The sequence below is a fragment of the Tupaia chinensis genome, unplaced genomic scaffold (assembly GCF_000334495.1).
Source record: "Tupaia chinensis unplaced genomic scaffold, TupChi_1.0 Scaffold000230_1, whole genome shotgun sequence".
NCBI lineage: Eukaryota > Metazoa > Chordata > Mammalia > Scandentia > Tupaiidae > Tupaia > Tupaia belangeri.
Genome location: NW_006159705.1, coordinates 76,950 through 97,646, shown reverse-complemented (window position 1 = coordinate 97,646; position 20,697 = coordinate 76,950). Strand labels below are relative to the sequence as shown.

Below are 20,697 nucleotides of genomic sequence, written 5' to 3'. Positions count from 1 at the left end.
CACCTCCTGAAGGCCCAGGCCCATGTCTCAGAGTAGAAGTTCCTCCCGTCTCTGGTTAACTTACACAGTGCTCACACCAAGCTAGAGACCTGGAGCCAGATCTTTGAAAAGCTGCAGGAGACCAAGATACATCTATTTGGAGGGCAGTCTCAGAAGGTCATTCAGCCCCCACAACTTTTCCTTTAGCTGATTCAAATTCAAAAACATCCTCCTTGCCAAGCTTAGCTTTTACTTTCATGAATCACTGAGCTGACGAACTACTTCAAAAATGAAAACATTGACTGCAAAAGCAAACCCAGATCTTCTTGAGAAGATTTCCAGCTTCATCAGGAAATATGACACTGCTTATGTAGTCTTAAATTTTGACAACTGAGGCTCCAAGAGCTTTCAGGGTCTTGGCTATCACTACCCTCATTCCTATAAAGAAGCCTCTAAGGGAGTGGACCAGTGTCCAGCTGTGGTGTCTCTGCCCCGTGACAGGCTGGTTATGCACTGGCCCAAAGTCATCATGATCCTGACAGATGAACATCTGACCTGAACAGCTGGAGATAGTGGTCCACTTCTATGATGACAAAATTCAGAGCACTTATTTCCTAACCCACCCAGAACCTCACTTTACTATTGTCACTTTTGAGTCAAATAAATCAGAGAGAGACTGTCACTTTATTTTTCTCCTCAATGAGCTCTCACTCGCCTTTAAGAACCCAAAGGATTTGCAAGTCTGAAACCTGTCCAAAAGTTCACAGGGAATTTGTGTGAAAGATTTTCAAGAGTGGAAATTGTGTTTTAAATTGCTCTAATGAACTACAGTGGTCTGTGATTAGAGTTTGCATCTATTCATGCTTCTTTCAGAGCTAGATTAAAGATGAATCCTTCCTAATTTTGTTCCACACTATTTACGCAATTAAGGCCAATTCAATTAAGCATCCAAAAAAGTAATGCAGGAAGTGATCATGGACTAGCATGTATCTCCATGGTACAGAAAAATAGTGTTAATATTTCCTCTCGTTTTCCTTTAGAATATTGGCCTTTGATTTTTCTTTCTAGGTGCATTTTTTAAATTGTTCTAAACATGTTATAATGCAATTCCATATACCTTCTCTAGTCCCTTTCCTGGGAGAGTAACTGGGAAATGGCCTTTTTAGAATTAAGGACTGTATGTTTCTTTCTCATAAAACAGAAAGTTAGCATGGAGTTATTAGTTTTATGATTCTGATCTACAAATTAATATTGTTGGGTCAAAACTGGGGTTGTGGTAAGAAATTTCTGTGTTATTGAAACTGAATATGAGGCAGATTGATAGCATCATGTTTTGACAGTCATAAGACCCTCATGGCAATTTTAATACCAGTGGGTTCTTTACATATCTAACTGCATTTCCTTTTATTCTTAATAAAGTTTGAATTTTTTCACTCTGTTTTAAAGTCAGCATAAGCCATCATGGGTTTCTTCCTTTTTCAGCAATTATCTGCTTGACTTTTCATTTATCAATTTTCTGCTGAAGTGTATGTTCATGTTTGGCTCCATTCCCTGGTTATTTTTAATTTTAGGAAGCATGAATCTTGACTTTTTTTTCACCCACTTTTAGATACACATGCAAGGTAGCTTACTTTTATGAAATCAAAATGAAAGCCTTGATAGCTCAAACTTGTTAAAAATCAATTGTGGAGTCAAAAGATTGCTTCATGGTTGAGCAATCAACTTAGTACTTACGTACATCTGAACTCAAATTTCAGGTCTGCCTTCTACAAATTATGTTTAGAAGTAGCACTAAATCTTAGTACATGCTGCCTTATCACTTTACTTCTGTAGGTCTTCATGGGGAAGTAGATCAATCAGTGGAGACTTAATGGACTATAGAGATCTTCACCTCTAAGCTATTGATTCAGAATAAAAAGGAGCCCTAAATAGTAACTGAGTTATTATTATTTGCTAGTTCCTTCAAAGCTTGTATGAAAAGTAGTGGTCAAATCTGTCTTGTTTCAACGCTTACCAAATTCAGCGTTGACAGTGTTTTCCTTTTTTTTTTTTTTCTTTTTCTACCTTTAATGACATCATTCCACTGTCTTCTGGCTTACATAGTTTCAGGGGGAAAGTCTATTGTATTTATTTCTTTCCTCACCACTATGTACTGCTTCTTTTCTCTGTCTTCAAAGACTTTCTATTTATTTTTGGTTTTCATACATTTGATTATAGCATGTCTATTTATTTTTGTTTGTTTTGTGTCGCTATTTATACATATTGTATTTTCTGACCTTCTAGTATATTTTGTTTTATATTTTCCATTATTTTGGAAATTCTCAGCCATTATTTTAATTTTATTTTGCTGGCTGCTGATTTATTTTCTACTCAGTGCAAGGCTGGGCAATAGGGGGTCAGGGTGCATGTGGGTAGCCTGGGTGTGCAGAGTGGGTCCTCTCAACTTCCATGCCTACTGCATCATGTCCAGAGCTCGCTTTTGGGCCACTAGTCTGCACAGTGGGTGCCTAGCTCCAGGAACTTGGGGCAGTGGTGCTCAGCTCAGCTCCGCTCAACTCAGCTCAAGGCCAGGGGCCAGAGGTGGGTGGGCTGCTTGGGTTGCCAGGCTGCTTCCTCCTGGCCAGAGCCAGGCCACAGGTGATCACACTTCTAGGGGCATGCAGGGTTCTGAGTTCTCCAGGGACTCCAACACTGTGGCTGTGAACAGAAGAGTGGACTTCCTGAAAAAGATGCTCTCCCACAAGTGCCCAGGGTCAGCTTTGGGGATACCTGGGTGATAAGGGATGGCTAGACTAAGAAAAGAAAAAAAAAAGACTACATTAAGTAAAATTAAAAATGAAAAAGGATACATTACTAGTGAAACCACAGAAATACAAGAGATATGTAGAGTCTATTATGAGTGACTATATGCTCACAAACTGAAAAATTTAGATGAGATGGATAAATTCTTCAAAACAATGTACTAAAACTGAATCAGGAAGAAAAATAGAGCTTGAATAGATCAGTAAATACTAAAGAAATTGACTCACTAATTAAAATCTCCCAACAGTGAAAGCCAGTGATGTGGTAGTTAAGGCAGCTGGATTCCACAGTGTTGACTGTGTGTTTGAATTCCGTATCAGCACCTGAAAAGCATGCCAGGTATGTGTACATGTGTGCTCAAAATCCAGAGAGGAGGCTGAAGGGAAGGGATTGCTGCATGGCCCCCACCCCAGGAGTGATTTATCTTTCCCTCTCTCTCTCATGCTCTGTCTCTCTATGTCTCTTTCTGGCAAGCACACTTGCCTTACAGCAAATTAAAAATTAATAAAAGTCTCCCAACAAAGAAATGCCTAGGACTGAATAACTTTATTCCTGAATCCATAAAAGCTTCAAAGAATTAATATCAATTTTCCTTAAACTATTCCAAAAAATTGAAGTGGAAAGAATTCTCCCAAACTCATTCCACGAGACCAGTATTACCCCGATTCCAAAACAAATTGAAGATACAAAAACAATCTATAGGTCAACATCCCTGATATATGAACATAGATGCAAAACTCCTAAACAAAATGCTAGCAAATTAACTCCAATAACACATCGACAGGATCATATACCATGATCAAGTGGATTTCATCCCAGGAACAGAAGGATTATTCAGCATGTACAAATCCATAAATATGATATGGCACAAATAAATGAAGGACAAAAATCATATGATCCTCTCAATAGTTGCGCAAAAAGCACTGGACAAAATTCAGCATTCCTTTATGATAAAAATACTCAACAAATTAGGTGTAAGATCAAATGTGCCTCAACACAATAAAGGCTATATATGAAAAACCTATAGTTAATGTTGTACTGAATAGGGAAAAACTGAAAACTTTTTCTCTAATAACTGGACAAAACAAGGATATGCAATTTTTACACTCCCATTAGCAATGTATAAGAGTTCAGATTATTCCATAACCTCATCAACATGCAGTACTGCCAGGATTTTAAATTTTAGCCATTCTGCTTGATGATAGTACCTCATTATAATTTAAATTTCCTGTTTTGGCTTGCTAATTCCATGTAACAAATCATCCTCAAATTTGGTAGCTTCCAAAACTAAAGTCTGCTTATGACTCTGCAGTTTGAGCAGGACTCAGACTGGAGTTTGTCTATGTTCTACTTGTTCACCTTGAGTCTTTCAAAACTGGGGACTGGAATTACCTGAAGGTTTAACACTCACACATGTCTGGCAACTGATGTGGCTATCAGCTGGAAGACTTGGTTCCACTCCACATGGATCATTCCATGTAGTCTGTCTGTAATGTGTGCATTTGCTGATGAGATACATATAAACTGCAACCCAAGGGTGAACAGTAAAATGAATGCATGGCACACTTTAGTAAACAAGGGAAGCTATTCTTCATGCTGGGAGGTTTGGCAACCTCAGGGCTACTTGATTAAGAGATTATTATCTAAACTCATTGCTAATCCAATCAAAGTGCACATAATGTTTTGAACAACCTAAAGTTTGCAATTAATTTAGCTTTTAAAATACTTTTTCAATTTTTTCTTTAAGTCTCTAAATATTAATTAGTATAATTAAAAAGCAACTGATATAATAATATAAATTCTCTTAATAAGCAATAAAATATAGCTTTATTTACTTACGAGGTTAAGAAAGGCAATAAGAGAGCAAAGAGAATTTGATGTGATTGTGTGGAAAATTGATACACTTATAATAAGCTATATATATATATATTTTTTTTGATTCTATGCACCAATTTAAGTTTTTCTCTTTTTTAAAGAAAGTTCGAAACCAGGGGAGATTCAGAAATGTTGCCTTGTGTGTATAAACATAATATAAAATACTTCAGGGTATCTTATGAAGTGAGAACTCATGGGAATGCACTGTTTACATCAGCTCTCAGGACCTCATTTTAAACAAATTCCTCTTAGGAAAATCTACTGTTTTGGGCCCTGGAGAATTTAGGTTTGTGTCTTTGAGATAAATGGTTGATAAATGTTTAGGATGGAGAAACATTCTGAATGCTTACGAATAAAGATGTCCTGAAAACTATCTAGTGGGACTTGAGTATACAGCCTGCAGATTTCACCATCCTGAACTCAGTCCTAAACCCACCAGTGACCCCTGTGCTCACCTCAGCTCAGCCTGCCGGGTGAGAGAGCAGGGAATGTGTCAAGGGTGCTGTGTAGTTGCAGGAGCTTCTGCAGGGTTGGTAAAGAACTGGTCTTTTTCTCTCCAGCACCTCCTTCTCCCTCTTCTCTTCCTTTCCCTTCCCCTCTCTTTCTTTCTCTTCCTTTCTTTTCTTTTTTTCCTATGGAACTATCTGTAACTCTTCTTACGCAGAACTCAGTACAGAAATTCTGCCCCTGTTCCAGTTAGCAGGGACTAGACTCGACACAGAAGATTACTAAAATCTCTAGAGTAATTGCCTCTCACACTGACTTCATCTCCCAGCAAATGTAACCCTGTCAGATACTTCCCTGCCTTATCCATTTAAACTTTACCTATCTCTTGTGGATGGGAGACTACAGGAAAATTTGTTCTTTTGATTTTGAAAAGAACTGGGTCTAGAAATTAATATAAAGTCAAGGTCACAAATAAGACAACTATTTGAGGGATTTTTGCTACTGTAAGACCCAGTACTTTTTTTTCTTTTTTTCCAATTGCCAGTTGGCATAATGGCTATGTTGCTGGACTCTCATGTAGTTGACCGTGGTTCGAGTCCCAGTCCTGGTAGCTTAAACTCACGCTGGGCACGTGTGCATGGGTGCCCAAGATCCTGAGAGGAGAATGGAGGAGAAGGGATTGCGACGTGGGCATCCCCTCTGGGGGTTAGGGGTGATTTCTTGCTTTCTGCCTCTGTCTCTCTGGTGAGTGCACATACTCTATAGCAAAAACCTCTCCAAACCAAAAAAAAAAAGAATTTATTAATTTCATTCGATTAATATTTATTTAAAAACTTAATCTGTGTCAAACAATGGAGATAAAATCACAAATAGACTCTGTCTTTAAAGAATTCACAAAATATTAAAAGAGTGAGTTGAACAGGCATGTATAGTATGATGTAAAAGATGTATTATGTGATAAGTATAAAACCTAGAGAACAGGGGTGGGAAATAAAAACTCAGGTTAATGAAGTCAGTGAAAACTAGAATGAGGTGGCAGTAGGGGAAAGTAGCGTTGGATGACTGGTAATTTATCATTTTGTTAAAGCAAGAAGTAAACATCCAGAGAGGAAGCACTGTTGGCAGAGGCACGGGTGCGTGTACCTTTCAGTGTGACAGGACATTGGCTAAGAGCAAGTAGGGGGCAATGCCTCGCAGACATCTGCAGCAAGTCAGAAATGTTCAAGGCCTGGAATATGCATTTGGCCTAAATTCTATGAGTAATGGAGGGTTATTGAGTTGGTTTAATGGGGATTGAAAATGAAAAGATCAGCATTTTCAAAAGATTATTGTATTATATGTGAATAAGTTGGAGGAAGCAATATAGGAGTCAGGTGATAGCTAAAATAAACAGCAGCTATGGGGTCATGACATAAGTTGGTGACACTGGGAATATAGAGAAGAGAGATTTGGAATCTTCTGAGGTGAATATCTTATTAATCTTTAATTGTCAAATATGTGGAAGGTAAAGGAGATAATAAATTAAAAAACTCACTTTTAGTATAGGAAACTGTGTTATTAGCACCAATACAAAAAAAAAAAATCACCAGGAGTATCTGTGTAGAATATAAGTTATAGAAACAAATCAAAGTTTTGGTTGTAATTGAAAGTTAAATTGGAAAATGCATGTAAAGTATCTTCGTATGTATAATAAATAATACATATTTACTAATATTCTAGATAATTAAAATTTAGCATATGTCAAATATTAACTTTATGCTTATGAAAATGACTACATTTATTCCTTGCAGCAAATGAATGAAAATTAGACACTGATATCTCATTTTAGAAATGTAGAAACTGAGATATATCTATCTTACCTAATTTAAGATAATTTATTAACTCATAGAGCACATATTAAAACCAAGTTATCATCAAAACTTATACTATCACCATCATCATCACTGTTACTATTATTTCTGTAATATATGCAAGAATTGTCAGTGATGTCCAATAGAAATTTTGATATGTAAATTAGAATTATTTTTGAAAAAACCCTCATTCACTTTGTAGAAACTGAAGAGTCATCAACAATTAAATAACTGAAGTCAAAATGGCAGGTGAGTTATGTGGAGAAAATGCATAGACTCAGAAAGTGAGGAAAAGAGGGAAACAGAAAGAAAAAGACCATAAATGAAAAGAAAAGATGGCACCAGGATAAAGAGAAGTACAAGGGGAGACAAACGAGAGCAGCTTCAGGAGGTATCTGTAGTTTTAAATGTGACTAAAGACAGGTCAAGCAAGATAACTAAAAGCAAAAACAATATGGTTAGCCACCAAAAGGTCACTTTGGGGGACCAGGAGATGGGATAATGGTTATGTCGCTGGACTCCCACGTACTTGACTGTGGTTCAAGTCTCAGACCTGGCGGCTTAAAACCCACCCATGTGTGCCTTGGTGCCCAAGATCCTGAGAGGAGAATGGAGGAGAAGGGCTTGTGGCATGGCCATTCTCCCAAAGGGTGATTTCTCACTTTCTGTCTTTCTCTCTCTCTCCAGTAAGCACATGTGCTCTATAGCAAAAATCTCTTAAAAATTAAAAATAATAATAAAAAGAAAGAAAGAAAGAAAGGTCACTTTGAATTATGTAAAATAGATTCACTGGGAAATAAAAAACACAATTTCAAGAGCTTAAAGTGAGGGAAATAGGATAAATATATTTATTCCTTTATTAGAAGGAACAGCCATAATACAGGAGATGGAGAAGGTAAAGATAATGTATCTTTTTTTTGGGGGGGGAAGTAATATTGTGTTGCCCTTGATTTTTAACTCTCTTTTTTTCTTTCAAGGACTCTAGGTTTCCCATATTTCTTTTTTTTTCTTCTGCTTCCACTTTCCCCTTAAACTTATCTCAGAAATTATGCCTTTCTAATGCTGGTTCCTTAAATCACACATTCTCAATTCCCCAAAGTCAGTGTTCTAAACTTGCGGGACGCATTTCCAGTGTTTCTCCACTTAAAGAGAACTTTCTTTTTCTGATGGTGACTGTAACTCATTCATTAGCTGTACCCTAGTTTTTCCTCTTTCTCTGTTTTTGTCACATTGTTATTTTCTGAGGAAATTTACATCACCATTATGAGAAATAATTTGCTGTTTATGGGATTTTTTTTTTCCTTCCTAATTCAGGTAAAGCATAAGCTTCTCTACCTTCTATTTATAACAAACTATTGATTTTGGTGTAGCTTTTTTTCTTAGTAATTATTTATTTTATTTATCATTTTGATTATTTTTCAGTTTGCTATAGGGCACATGTGCTCACCAGAGGGAGAAAGAGAGAGTGAGATAAAGTGAGAAAACAAGCTGCCAGGTCCAGGACTTGAACCACAGTAAACTGTTAGCCCTGGTGAGTGTTTGCTTTTATTGTTTTTCTGTATTGACATTAGAGATATGTGATGAGACTTAGATTTACATAGCCATCAATGACTTTCACTTTGTCACACTTACTGAATATGTGGTTTGATGTTAACTATTGTTTACTTAAGATGTTATGTTATTTTGTTTTTAAAACTTTCTCAGTCAAAAATCTTTTTTTGTCTTTTAATGAAATATGTACACTTAATAGTGTCAATTAAAAAATTTTAAAAATGCAAAAGAGAGAGAAAAAAAGACAATAAATCATAGGAACTCAAATAGGAAACCCAATATTGGAGTTACCTGACATAGCTTTTAAAATATTGTGAATTAAAATATATCCATGATATTAGATAACAAGCCAGAGAATTTAACACTACTATGAAAAATCCCCAGGATTTTAGAACCCAAAACGGAATGTTTAAAAAAAAGAACACAAAAGGTGGTTTTACAACATATTAGATGCACACAAAGAGAGTATTCATGAACAGGAAGACAGGAAAAGAGAAAACATTCAACTGAAGGATGAAAAGACATAAAACATATTTTAAAAGCATAAATCAGGAAAAAACTTAAAAGATGTGAGTTATCTGAAAACATAACGAACAAAAGAACTGACAGAAACGTAATGGATGTTCCAGAGAAAATAGAAAGAAAGAAATATTTAAAGAAGAGTTGAGACTGTGTCAAAATTGATGGAAACAAAGTATAAGAAAAGAGTCTGGAGGATCAGCAGGTGGTGTGGAGTTGTTGAGGTGTTGGACTCCCATATGACTGACCATGGTTCAAGTCTTAATTATGTTTCATTTCTGAATGTCACATTTTTATGCTACTTTTCTTCTTTATTATTTATTTATTGTATGAGACAAGGAGGGGGAGAGAAAGAGAGTGAGAAAGAGAGGAGAAAGAGAGAGACTCTAGATAAGGTCTTCACATTGCAATATTCTCCTCCAATCTCTCAACCTTCTAACTAACCAGGATCATAGGCACTCCTGTAGGTGCAACTAATCTGTTGAAGTCAACTAGGTATCCAAACTCCAAGGCCTTTTTATAGGCTTCAGCATTATGCAGTGGCACCATAGTCATCTCTACTTTTCTTGCCTTGTGAAGTATTTATACAGAGAAGAATTATGGGTCATGGACATAAATTTTGATTTTCTTCCTTTCTCCCATTTGGATTTCTATTTTAAAAGCCTCTTTAGAGAAAAACACTATGAGGAGCCAGCGGGTGGTGTGATGTTAAAGTAGCTGGATCCCACATGGCCTACTGCATAGTTTGAGTCCCAGACCCAGTGGCTTGAAAGACACTACAGGCATATTTGCATATGTGCCCAAGCTCCTGAAAGAAGGGAGAAATGGAGTAGAGGGTACTGCTGTGTGACTGTTGCCAGTGGACAGTACTTTTTAAGTTTCTCTCTCTCTCTGTCTTGGGCAAGCACATGTGACCTCTGACAAACTTTTAAAAAAGAAAAACATTATGGATAAAAGCAAGAAGAAATGTCACATGTTATTTGTTTGACCCTCCAAATTATGGCCGAACCTTCTACTGTTATAAACAAATTTGTCACTGACTTCTGTTTTGTGATGAGCTGTTAGGTATTTTGAAATTGAAAAGCAGTAGGAGTTTTTATTAATTGAGTAAGTTCATTTCATTCTCAGAGTGCTAATCCAGATAAATAAAAAGTATTTTGGACCAGCTACGAACTGAACCCCATATGACTGACGATGATTTACATCCTGGCCCCACCTTGAAAAACATGCCAAGCATGTATGCATGAATGACCCAAATCCTGATGGAAAGTAGAAATGGTATGACTATATGTCATTGTGAAAGACCTATACCCAATTGAGGGTGGCATGACTCATGAGATGACAATGATCATGAGAAATTACCCCCCATTGAGGGGTACTTTCCCCAGCTTCCTCTCTCTTTATTAATACATGTCTCTCTGGCAAGTATAAGAAACCAATAAGTATTTCTTGAGAAGTAAAACTGAAATTGAATCAAATTCTCCTACTGTATTTCCACAGTAACTCAGTAATACTTAACTTTTTTGACATTGGAGTTAGTTAAGAAACCATACAGAGTGGGATACGTAGCCTTCCAAGTAGATCAGAGAACTACACATGTTTGAACACTGTAAATTTCTGGAAACAACAGCATACATCTTTTTTTTTTTTTTTTTGGAGAGGTTTTTGCTATAGGGCATGTGCACTCTCCAGACAGACAGAGAGACAGAGAGAGGGAAAGTGAGAAATCATCCCCCAGGGGGGATGGCCACGCAGCAATCCCTTCTCCTCCATTCTCCTCTCAGGATCTTGGGCATACATGCACACGTGCCCCGTGTGAGTTTTAAGCCACCAGGTCCACGACGTGAACCGTGGTCGACTACATGGGAGTCCAGCGACATAGCTATTACGCTAATTGCTGGTCCCAACAGCATACATCTTAATGCTAACAAACACCAACTAGGAAGCCACTGAAAGCCAATAGTTCAACTAAATGTATTAATTTACACCATGTTTTTTTATGAAGTTTGTGAAAACAAAAACTCAGAATGCCTCTGCTCTCTCCCTGATGACAGGTAAATAGGAAGCAACATCAATGGGAGAAGGGAACCAAACTTCTGTGGCTGAATTTATCTTGCTGGGACTTTCACAGGATCCCAAGATCCAGATCTTGTTGTTCTGTGTCTTCCTGATCATTTACCTTCTTTCTATATTTGGAAACCTGTTGATAATAATCCTTATTCAAACTGACTCTCGACTTCATACACCTATGTACTTTTTTCTCAAGAATTTGTCCTTTGCTGACCTCTGTTTCTCTACAAGCATTGTACCCCAGATGTTGGTCCACTTCCTTGTGAGAAAGAAAACCATTTCCTTTTCTGGATGTTCGATACAGATCATTGTCTTCCTCCTAGCAGGGTGTACAGAGTGTGTACTGCTGGCAGTGATGTCCTATGATCGCTATGCAGCTGTGTGCAAGCCCCTGCACTACTCCACCATCATGACACAAAGCGTTTGTATCCAGTTGGCTATTGTGTCCTGGATAACTGGGGCTTTTGTGTGTTCAGTGGACAGTGCATTTACACTGTGTCTCCCCTACCAGGGAGATAATGTAATTAATCACTATTTTTGTGAACCTCCCGCACTTTTGAAGCTGGCTTCAGCAGACACTTACAATGCTGAGATGGCTCTCTTTTCAATGGGTGTGGTCATCCTCCTGGCTCCTGTCTCCCTCATCCTTGTCTCCTACTGGCATATCATCTCCACTGTGATCCGGATGCAGTCTGGGGAGGGGAGGCTCAAGGTCTTCTCTACCTGTGGTTCCCATCTTACTGTTGTGGTTCTCTATTATGGCTCTGGAATATTTGCTTACATGAGACCCAATTCCAAGACAATGAATGAAAAAGATAAGGTCATCTCAGTGTTCTATTCAGTTATGACTTCCATGCTGAACCCTATCATTTATAGCCTGAGGAACAAGGATGTGAAAGGGGCTCTCAGGAAGCTGACAGGCTGATAGTCTTCATTCAGAAGCAGTGATTTCTGATACTTAAAAAAGTATTTGGGACATTGTGATTGTCTTCATTCTTTTTTTTGTTGCTGTACCTAAATACCATACATTGTGTAACCTACCAAGAATACAGGTTTATTTATCTCACAGTTTTGAAGGCTGGGAAGTCCAAGAGCATGGTTCTGGCATCTGCTGTGGGCCTTCTTGTGGTGTCATAATGTGGCAGAGGGTATCACATGGTGAGAGGGTAAGAGCGAGCAAGAGAAAGCTTGGTTTTATAATTCCATCATAGTGACATTCATCTATGCATAAAGGCGGAGCCCTCATTAATCCATTTGTGAGGGCAGAAAGATTGTTTACACACATTCAAACCTGAAGTGATTAGATTACAACATGGATGCAATATTCTCATACTTTTCTTCCCCCACTTTATTGCCTCAGCTTATTTTCTTCTATATTCATTAAATGACTATTCTGGGCAAACTCTGTTCCCAGACTCCACAATATGTGTAGAACTCAGTCTCTTCCATAAAAAAAAAAAAAAATAAATAAATAAATAAATAAATAAATAAATAATTGGAAACTGGTTCCGCACTCAATAGCAAAAACTCCTCGTCTCTCCTAAAAAAAAAAAAAAAATAAATAAATAAATAAATAAATAAATAAATAATTGGAAATTCACTAACAGATAATGCAGGCAAAGAGAACAATGATAAAAGTGCAATTAAAAATTAAGTATTTTAAGATAAGATCAAAAGAATGCTGTGGGGATAAAATTAAAGGCAATAGCTTTTTCTTTTTCAAGTTTCCTTTTGCTATAGGGTGTATACACCAGAGAGGTACAGAGAGAGATGGTGAGAATGATCATGAGAAATTACCCCCCAGGGTTGATGGCCACACTGAAAACCGTTCTCCATTCTCCTCTTGGGATTTTAGGCATGCACACACATATACCTGACATGAGTTTCAAGCCACCTGGGTCTAGGAATCAAATCATAGTTGACCATGAGGGAGTCCAACCCTTTAACCATCTGCTGGCCCCAGTAGTAGCTTATTTAAAGTTTAGGAACATTTCATGAAGATGACTCCATGGAAATGAGACTTGGTGTATGAGTAGGGTATACAGTTTTAAAGCAAAAGCACAGACATAGTAAGTTAGTGCCTTAAAAGGAAAGAAATGTATGGTAGGAAACAAAACTTGGGAATAAATTTTTCATTGTCTTGTCACAAAATTGACTAGTTTTATCATATTCTGCTCAGGGTCTTTTTTAAAATTTTTTTTAAGAGAAATGTTTTTATATAGGGCATGTATACTCACTGGAAAGACAGAGAAAGAAAGAAAGACAGAAATCAAGAATTCACCCCCCGGGGGGATGATCATGCTGTAATTCTTTTTCCTCCATTCTCCTCTTGTGATTTTGGGCATACATGCACACACGCCTGGTGTGAGTTTTAAGCTACTGGGTCCAGGACTCTAGCCAAGATTGACTACATGGGAGTCCAGTGATGTAACCATTCCACCATCTGTTGGTCTCTTTGCACAGGGTTGTATGTACCAGATTAACTACTTTACCCTGTTAGCAGATTTGAGAATGAACAGAGTTTTTAGGAGCTTCATTCTGAAAGCTAAAAATTGAATGGACTAAGTGTTATGACTGCTTTTGCAGTGTCCCAATATTATGGAAAGTCATGTACTCATTATCATTGGCTTCCATTAATCTTTTTATTTCAGTCCTTATTTCTTTAGTAGTTGTAAAGTCATTCAGTAGTAGTTTATTTAGTTTTCATGTATTTGTGTATTTTTGAGATTTTTCCTGAAATTCATATCAAGTTTAATTCTAAAATTGACACATCACTAGCTAGACTAATTAAGAAGAGACAAAGGAACCAGGTAAATCAAATTTTCAATGAAGCAGGCAATATAACAACAGTCATAGTAGAAATACAAAACATCATTAGAGGATACCATGAACAACTACATGTCAACAAACAAGAAAACCTGGGTGAGATGAACAAATTCCGGGACACATCTAATCTACCAAGGTTGAGTCAGGAGGACATAGAAAGTCTGAATAGGCCCATAACAAGCCATGAGATTGAATCAGTAATAAATAACCTCCCAACAGAGAAAAGTCCTGGTCCTGATGGGTTCACCTCTGAATTCTACAAAAATTTTAAAGAATAGTTAACCCCATTCTACTCAAGTTATTTCTAAAGATCCAAAAGGATGGAACTCTCTCAAAATTTATTTTATAAAGCCTCCATCACCCTTAAAATAGACAAGGACAGGACAAGGAAAGAAAACTATAGACCAATATCTCTGATGAATATAGATGCAAAAAGTCTCAACAAGATACTAGCAAATTGTATCCAACAGCATGTAAAAAAGATGATATATCATGGGATTACATCAGATTAAAAAGTTTCTGCATGAGGGACCAGCAGTTAGTGTAATGGCTATGTCACTGGACTCCCACGTAGTCGGCCGCGGTTTGCATCCCAGACCCGGTAGCTTAAAACTCACACTGGGGGCGTGTGTGTGTGTGCCCAAGATCCCGAGAGGAGAACGAAGGAGAAGGGATTGCAGCATGGCCATCCCCCCGGGGGATGATTTCTCGCTTTCTGTCTCTCTGTCTCTCTCTCTGTCTGTCTGGCGAGTGCACGCACCCTATAGCAAAAACCTCTCAAAAAAAAAAGTTTTTGCGTAACAAAAGACACAGTAATTAGCATGAATCAACAGTCCTTGGAATGGGAAAATATTTTTGTAAACTATGCTTCAGATAAGAGACTGATAACCAGAATACATAGGAAACTCAAGCAGTTTACCAGGAAAAAGATGATCAACCCAATTAAAAAATTGAAGAATGAGCTGAAAAAGCAACTCTCTAAGGAAGACATATGTATAGCCAAAAGGCATATAAAAAAATGCTCCTCGTTCCCAGGTTTTGGTACCCGCCCCCCTGAAAAATGCTCAACATCCCTCATCATAAGGGAGATGCAGATCAAAACAACAATGAGATATCACCTAACCCCTGTCAGAATGACTAAGATAAAAAAAAAGGTAAGTGCCGGTGGGGATGTAGTGAAGGGGGAACTCTCCTACACTGCTGATGGGAATGTAAATTGGTCCAGCCACTGTGGAGAACAATATAGAGATTCGTCAAAGATCTACAAGTAGAACTACCACATGATCCAGCAATTCCACTCCTTGGTATATATCCAAAGGGTGGAAAAATGCTTAGTCAGAAAGGTGCTTGAACATCTATGTTTATTGCAGCATTATTCACAGTTATTAAGATATAGAACCAACCCAAAAGCCCACGAACTGAGGAATGGATTAAAAAAGCATTGCACATATAGCCTATGGAATACTACTCAGCCACAAAACACAAGACCCTGGCCTTTGACAGAAAGTGGATGAATATGGAAGATTTACTGTTGAGTGAAGTAAGCCAGTCTATGAAGGAGAGACATTGTATGTCTCCACTTAATATATACTGACTGTCCCCACCCTCTATGGTCAAAACTGAATGACTAGAGGATATAGAAACATGAAATGATTATAGATACCAGATATACTGTGGGAAGAGGGTGAGAGAATGGGGGGAGTCTGAGGAAATACATTAAGGAGAAAAATAGAGAGGCAAGACATTTACGGGACAAATGAGTTATGATCTGTTGATGATAATATGTATAGTATCACCAACTAAACTGATGAAAAATGTACTCATGTTGGAACATTCACTTTACAAGCTAAGTGATATATGTGATTACACATATAAAAGAAATTAAAATAAAAAATTAAATAGAATATTAATCTTGGAAATGTGTGACCACCACTTCACAATTCTCAAAACCTATTTTCTGCAGTTTTTCTCTGAGGAAATGGACCACCCCATGCAACACCAGGCAGAGTAAACTCACTCTGAAAATGTTGGCCCAAGATAAAAATAATTGATTAATCTCTCTGAATATTCTTCTTGCATCCTTCATCTACTACATGATCTATGAAGAACAAGGAAATTCTGTTTCCACGTTCTTTTTTTTTTTTTTTCTTTTTTGGAGAAGTTTTTGCTATAGGGCATGTGTGCTTGCCAGAAAGACAGAGAGAGACAGAGAGACAGAAGCAAGAAATCACCCCCCAGGAGGGATGGCCACACCACAATCCCTTCTCCTCCATTCTCTCGGGATCTTGAGCACACGGTTCCACATGCCTGGTGTGAATTTAAGCCGCTGGGTTCAGGACTTGAACCACAGTTGACTACATGGGAGTTCAGCGACATAGCCATGACCCTAACTGTTGGTCCTTATTTCCACATTCTTAAATCCACAGTGATGGGCTAAAAATCCAGCCTTCTGTCAGACATAAAGTGTCTCTTGGGGTCTATTAAATGCTGCTCCAAACTCTTATTGCTGTACTTTTTGCTAATTATGATTTAAACTCTCAGTGTTTCTGTAACTCTGAATGTCTCCCTGAAATGCACTATACAGCATCATAACTTTTCATATTTCCAAGGGATCTGGGGTCTTCACTTAACAAACTTAAGTTCTCACCTTTTGCCAGAAATTCTTTCCACATTGATAAATAAAATGATAGCAATAAAGTAGAGTTAACCTACCTAGAGTGACTCCTATATTTTATATTTCCTTTCCTGTGCACACAGGGTATATATAATATTATATATTACATATATATGCATATACATACACATATAAACTCACCTGAAGAACATGAACTCTGCAGTATTCAGGTGTTTGAAAACACATCCACATAGCTATAAGGCCACATTATTTAAAAAATCCAAACATTATGTAAAACAGATTTCTCTCATTGTTATTTTATCTTCTCGCATTAAACCTCAATACTCTCAATCCTGTTTTATTTATTTTATTTTTAGTTTTAGGAGTTGTAAAAATGCCCCATTTCAAAAAGATTCTGTGAAAGTTTCCAAGTAGAAATGCCCAGTTCCCATTACCCTTTCACTAACATGATGTAGTTATCTATCTTTAGGTATATGATTATTATGAATTTCTCCTCAGACTTGGGATATTAATGCAATTATATATCTACTGTTCTCCACTGCTTGTTTAAAAAATGCTTAGTCAACTGGAAGGTCTTCTGTGGATCTTTCTCTCTATTAATAGTTTAAGAATCTGGTGTGAAGAGAGCAGTCCCCCTCTAATGCTAAAAGACTAGGGAAGTTTGGTCAGTGCATAACTGCTGCTGTTTCTCACTGCTGCATGATGTGGAAATGGAAATTTAATCTGCTACCTTGACTCTGTGGTAATGTATTGGGACAACGCTCTATCACACAATCTAAGACACCTGTTCAAGGCTTTTGTTTTCCCCCTACAGTCATGTTTCTTAATTTAAATTTATTTATTTACATTCATATTACTATACATCATTGTATCATACAAAATGAAATTTTCCATGCAGAATACACTGTATATTGGCTCAATCAAGCACATCAACATACGTGTTATCGTCAACAAGTAATTTTCCATTTCTTGTTTCCTGTATATTTTGCTTTTTTCCCTTCCTTAATTCCCTATCTCTCACCCTCTACCATCTCCCACCCACCTCCCACACTGTCACTAGAATCCATGGTTGCTTTCTATGCCCTTTCCCCCCCAAATTTTACTGATTCACTAAAGATTTTAATTAATCTAAATATTTTGAATAGCAAGCACAGCTGATATATACATATCCATGAACCCAAGTCTGACTTTAGGCATAAACCTCAATGAGTAGAATGAACATACTATAAAGTAGCACCTAGCTAGGGCTATATTGCTTACTGCAGTCATCAAATAAATATTTTTAATGCTTTTCTATGGAAAGAAAAAACAGTTTTTGTGGTTTTTTTTTTCCTGACATATTTTCTTTTAATTAATTTACATTTATTCCCTAACCATTGTCACAGCATTTTATATCATGTGCTTCTAAGGCCAGAGTGACATGTGCCAAACAAGTTAATATCTCTATTCACACTGTGAGACAGTAAAAAATGAGGGGAAATTTTGAAAAGTATACATATATATCACCTCAGAATATCCTAAAAAATAGATGAGTATAACAATTTGAATTGGAGAAGGAATGGTCAAGGCAAGACATGTACCCTTACTAAAAGGTTCACTGTTTTGGCAACAACTGTTTTCCCAAGACCCTCCTCACAGCCCCCATGACCTCCTTATTCCTCAGGCTATAGATGAGAGGGTTTAGGGCTGGAGTGACAATTGTGTAGAAAACAGAGATGATGTTGTCTTGCTTGGGGCTATGGAAGGAACTGGGCAGGACATACATGAATGTGGCAGCTCCGTAGAACATCCCAACTACAGTCAGGTGAGAAGAGCAGGTGACCAGGGCTTTCTTTCTGCCTTCACTTGAAGACATGTGGAGCACAGTGAACAGGATTAGTGTGTAAGAAGCAATGATGGCAGAAAGGGGAACCAGGAGGAAAGTCACACCTGTCACGTATAGCATGAGCTCGTATCTGGAGGTGTCTGCACAGGCCAACTTCAGTAAGGGTGGGATCTCACAAAGCAGGTGCCTGATTTCCAAGGACCTGCAAAAGGGGAAGTGCATGGTATACACAGTATGTCCTAGAGCACTCAGAGATGCCAGGATCCAGGATGTGGCCACCATGAGCCAGCAGACCCTTGGCCTCATGAAGATCATGTAGTTCAGAGGGTGACAAATGGCCACATACCTGTCATAGGCCATGAAGGCCAGTAAGAGGTCCTCTGCACCACCCAGAGTCAGTGCCAGGAACATCTGAAGGGCACAGCCTCCAAAGGAAATGGTGTTTTCTCTGCTTAGAAAATCCACAAAGGCCTTGGGGGTAACGACCGATGTGAACAGGAGATCCATGAGAGAGAGTTGTCCAAGCAGGAGGTACATGGGCACATGGAGTCGGGTGTCCATTGTGATGACCAGGAGCAGCAGGCCATTGCTGGTGAGGGCCAACATGTACAGCACCGCAATTGTGGCACAGAGCAGTTCAGGAGATCCAGTGTTTGTCAGAATCCCCACCAAGATGAAGCCACTTCCTGAGGTAGAGTTCCAGAGCTCCATGCTATGTGGTTTCTTCAGTTGCCTAGAACCAAATGGATTCTAAGTGAATTTTTGCTGATATGGACACAGTTTTATGATATCAGAGGCCCCATAGGTTACCCAAGAAGAAATCAATGAAATGACACATTTCTCATGAGTAACTGACTTTGTCTTTTAATATCTGAATTTCTGACTCTTAGCCATAATTAATAAAAGAGCCATTTATATGAAGAATGAGAATAACAATAATAGTTAACTTCAGGAGACAGTTATATAAAAATATTCACCAGAACATCAAACCTGACTATGTATCTTTCCAGAAAGATAAAATAAGCTCTCTCTTAAGAATAAACAAAAATCCTGGGACCAGCAGTTAGCGTAATGGCTATGTCACTGGACTCCCACATAGTAGTCAACCATGGTTCGAGTCTTGGACCCGGTGGCTTAAACTCATGCCTGGCGCTTGTGCGTGTGTGTCCAAGATCCCAAGAGGAGAAAGGAGGAGAAGGGATTGCGGCGTGGCCATCCCTCCTGGGGGGTATTTTCTCGCTTTCTGTCTCTGTCTCTGTCTGTCTGGTGAGTGTACGCGCCCTATAGTAAAAACCTCTAAAAAAAAAAAGAAGAATAAAGAAAAATTCTGCTTCACATGCCCCTATTCTTGCTCCTGTGTTTTAAGTATAAAGTTTGACTAATAGCTTAAATATTTATGTTTTAACATAGACCTGTTTTGAATATGAAACTCCAAACAGGTACAGAAAATTAGTTTCAATTAAGTACATCTGCTTTTTTTCATATAACAAATGTTCACTTTTGTTCACGGCATTCAAGGTTACAGACACAAATCTCATTACAAGAGCTAATGTACGTCCACCCTAGTTACCATCTTGGCATCTCCATGAGCCTGAGAGACCAGAGATTCTGGACTGTTTGAGACCATAGGATGGTATATTTTTAGGAGGTGTTGCTTTAGAGATAAACAGATGGGTTTTGTTTGTTTGTTTTGCTATTAACTGTGTGTTCTTGCCAGAGATCACAATCCTTTCTCCTCTCAGGACTCTGTACATGCGTGCACACATGGTCAGTGTGTTTTTCAAGTCACCAAGTCTTAGACTCAAACTACACAACTAGCCATGTGGGATCCATCTACCTTCACTACCACACCACCGACTTGCACCAAATTTTTTTGTGTGCCTAGGAAGACTCAAAATATTATAAAAGATGAGCACTTTTCAAGGATATAAGATGAGCACTTTTCAAGGATATTAGGGTGTTTTTTTTGAGGAGAAATTGCAAAAGACCATCTTATTCCCTCTCTTCTTTCTTTGACTCAGATCTCCACTCTAACTTATGCAAGTCCTAGCATCCACTCTGGCCACAGGGATATACAGGAGGTACATCCTCTCTCGAAAACTTCTGTGGTATCAAATCTCATGGAAAAGACATAGGAGTCTTGGATTGACAGGAGTCAGTGTTAAGCATCGTGGAAGTGGACAGACATAAAGTCAACTCTGAACATGCAGTTAAATATGAAACCATTTCTCCATACCATATACATATGTGTGTACACACACACACACATACACACACACACACACACACACACACACACATATATATATATATATATA

At 38.0% G+C, this 20,697-nt stretch overlaps 2 protein-coding genes and 1 pseudogene across 2 annotated transcripts; 2 read left to right on the top strand and 1 right to left on the bottom strand.

The window, feature by feature from the left end:
- LOC102471108 (KICSTOR complex protein C12orf66-like) overlaps window positions 1-725 on the top strand; it is a 3,148-nt pseudogene extending 2,423 nt beyond the window's left edge.
- Window positions 726-11,097: 10,372 nt separating this feature from the next.
- LOC102470692 (olfactory receptor 2D3) lies at window positions 11,098-12,018 on the top strand. The gene has a single exon (XM_006148080.1). The coding sequence runs from the start codon at window positions 11,098-11,100 to the stop codon at window positions 12,016-12,018; it is 921 nt and encodes a 306-aa protein (XP_006148142.1).
- Window positions 12,019-18,148: 6,130 nt separating this feature from the next.
- Window positions 18,149-19,090, bottom strand: LOC102470270 (olfactory receptor 2AG2). Its single transcript, XM_006148079.1, has one exon. It carries the CDS (start codon window positions 19,088-19,090, stop codon window positions 18,149-18,151), a length of 942 nt encoding a protein of 313 aa, XP_006148141.1.
- Between the last annotated feature and the right edge of the window lie 1,607 nt (window positions 19,091-20,697).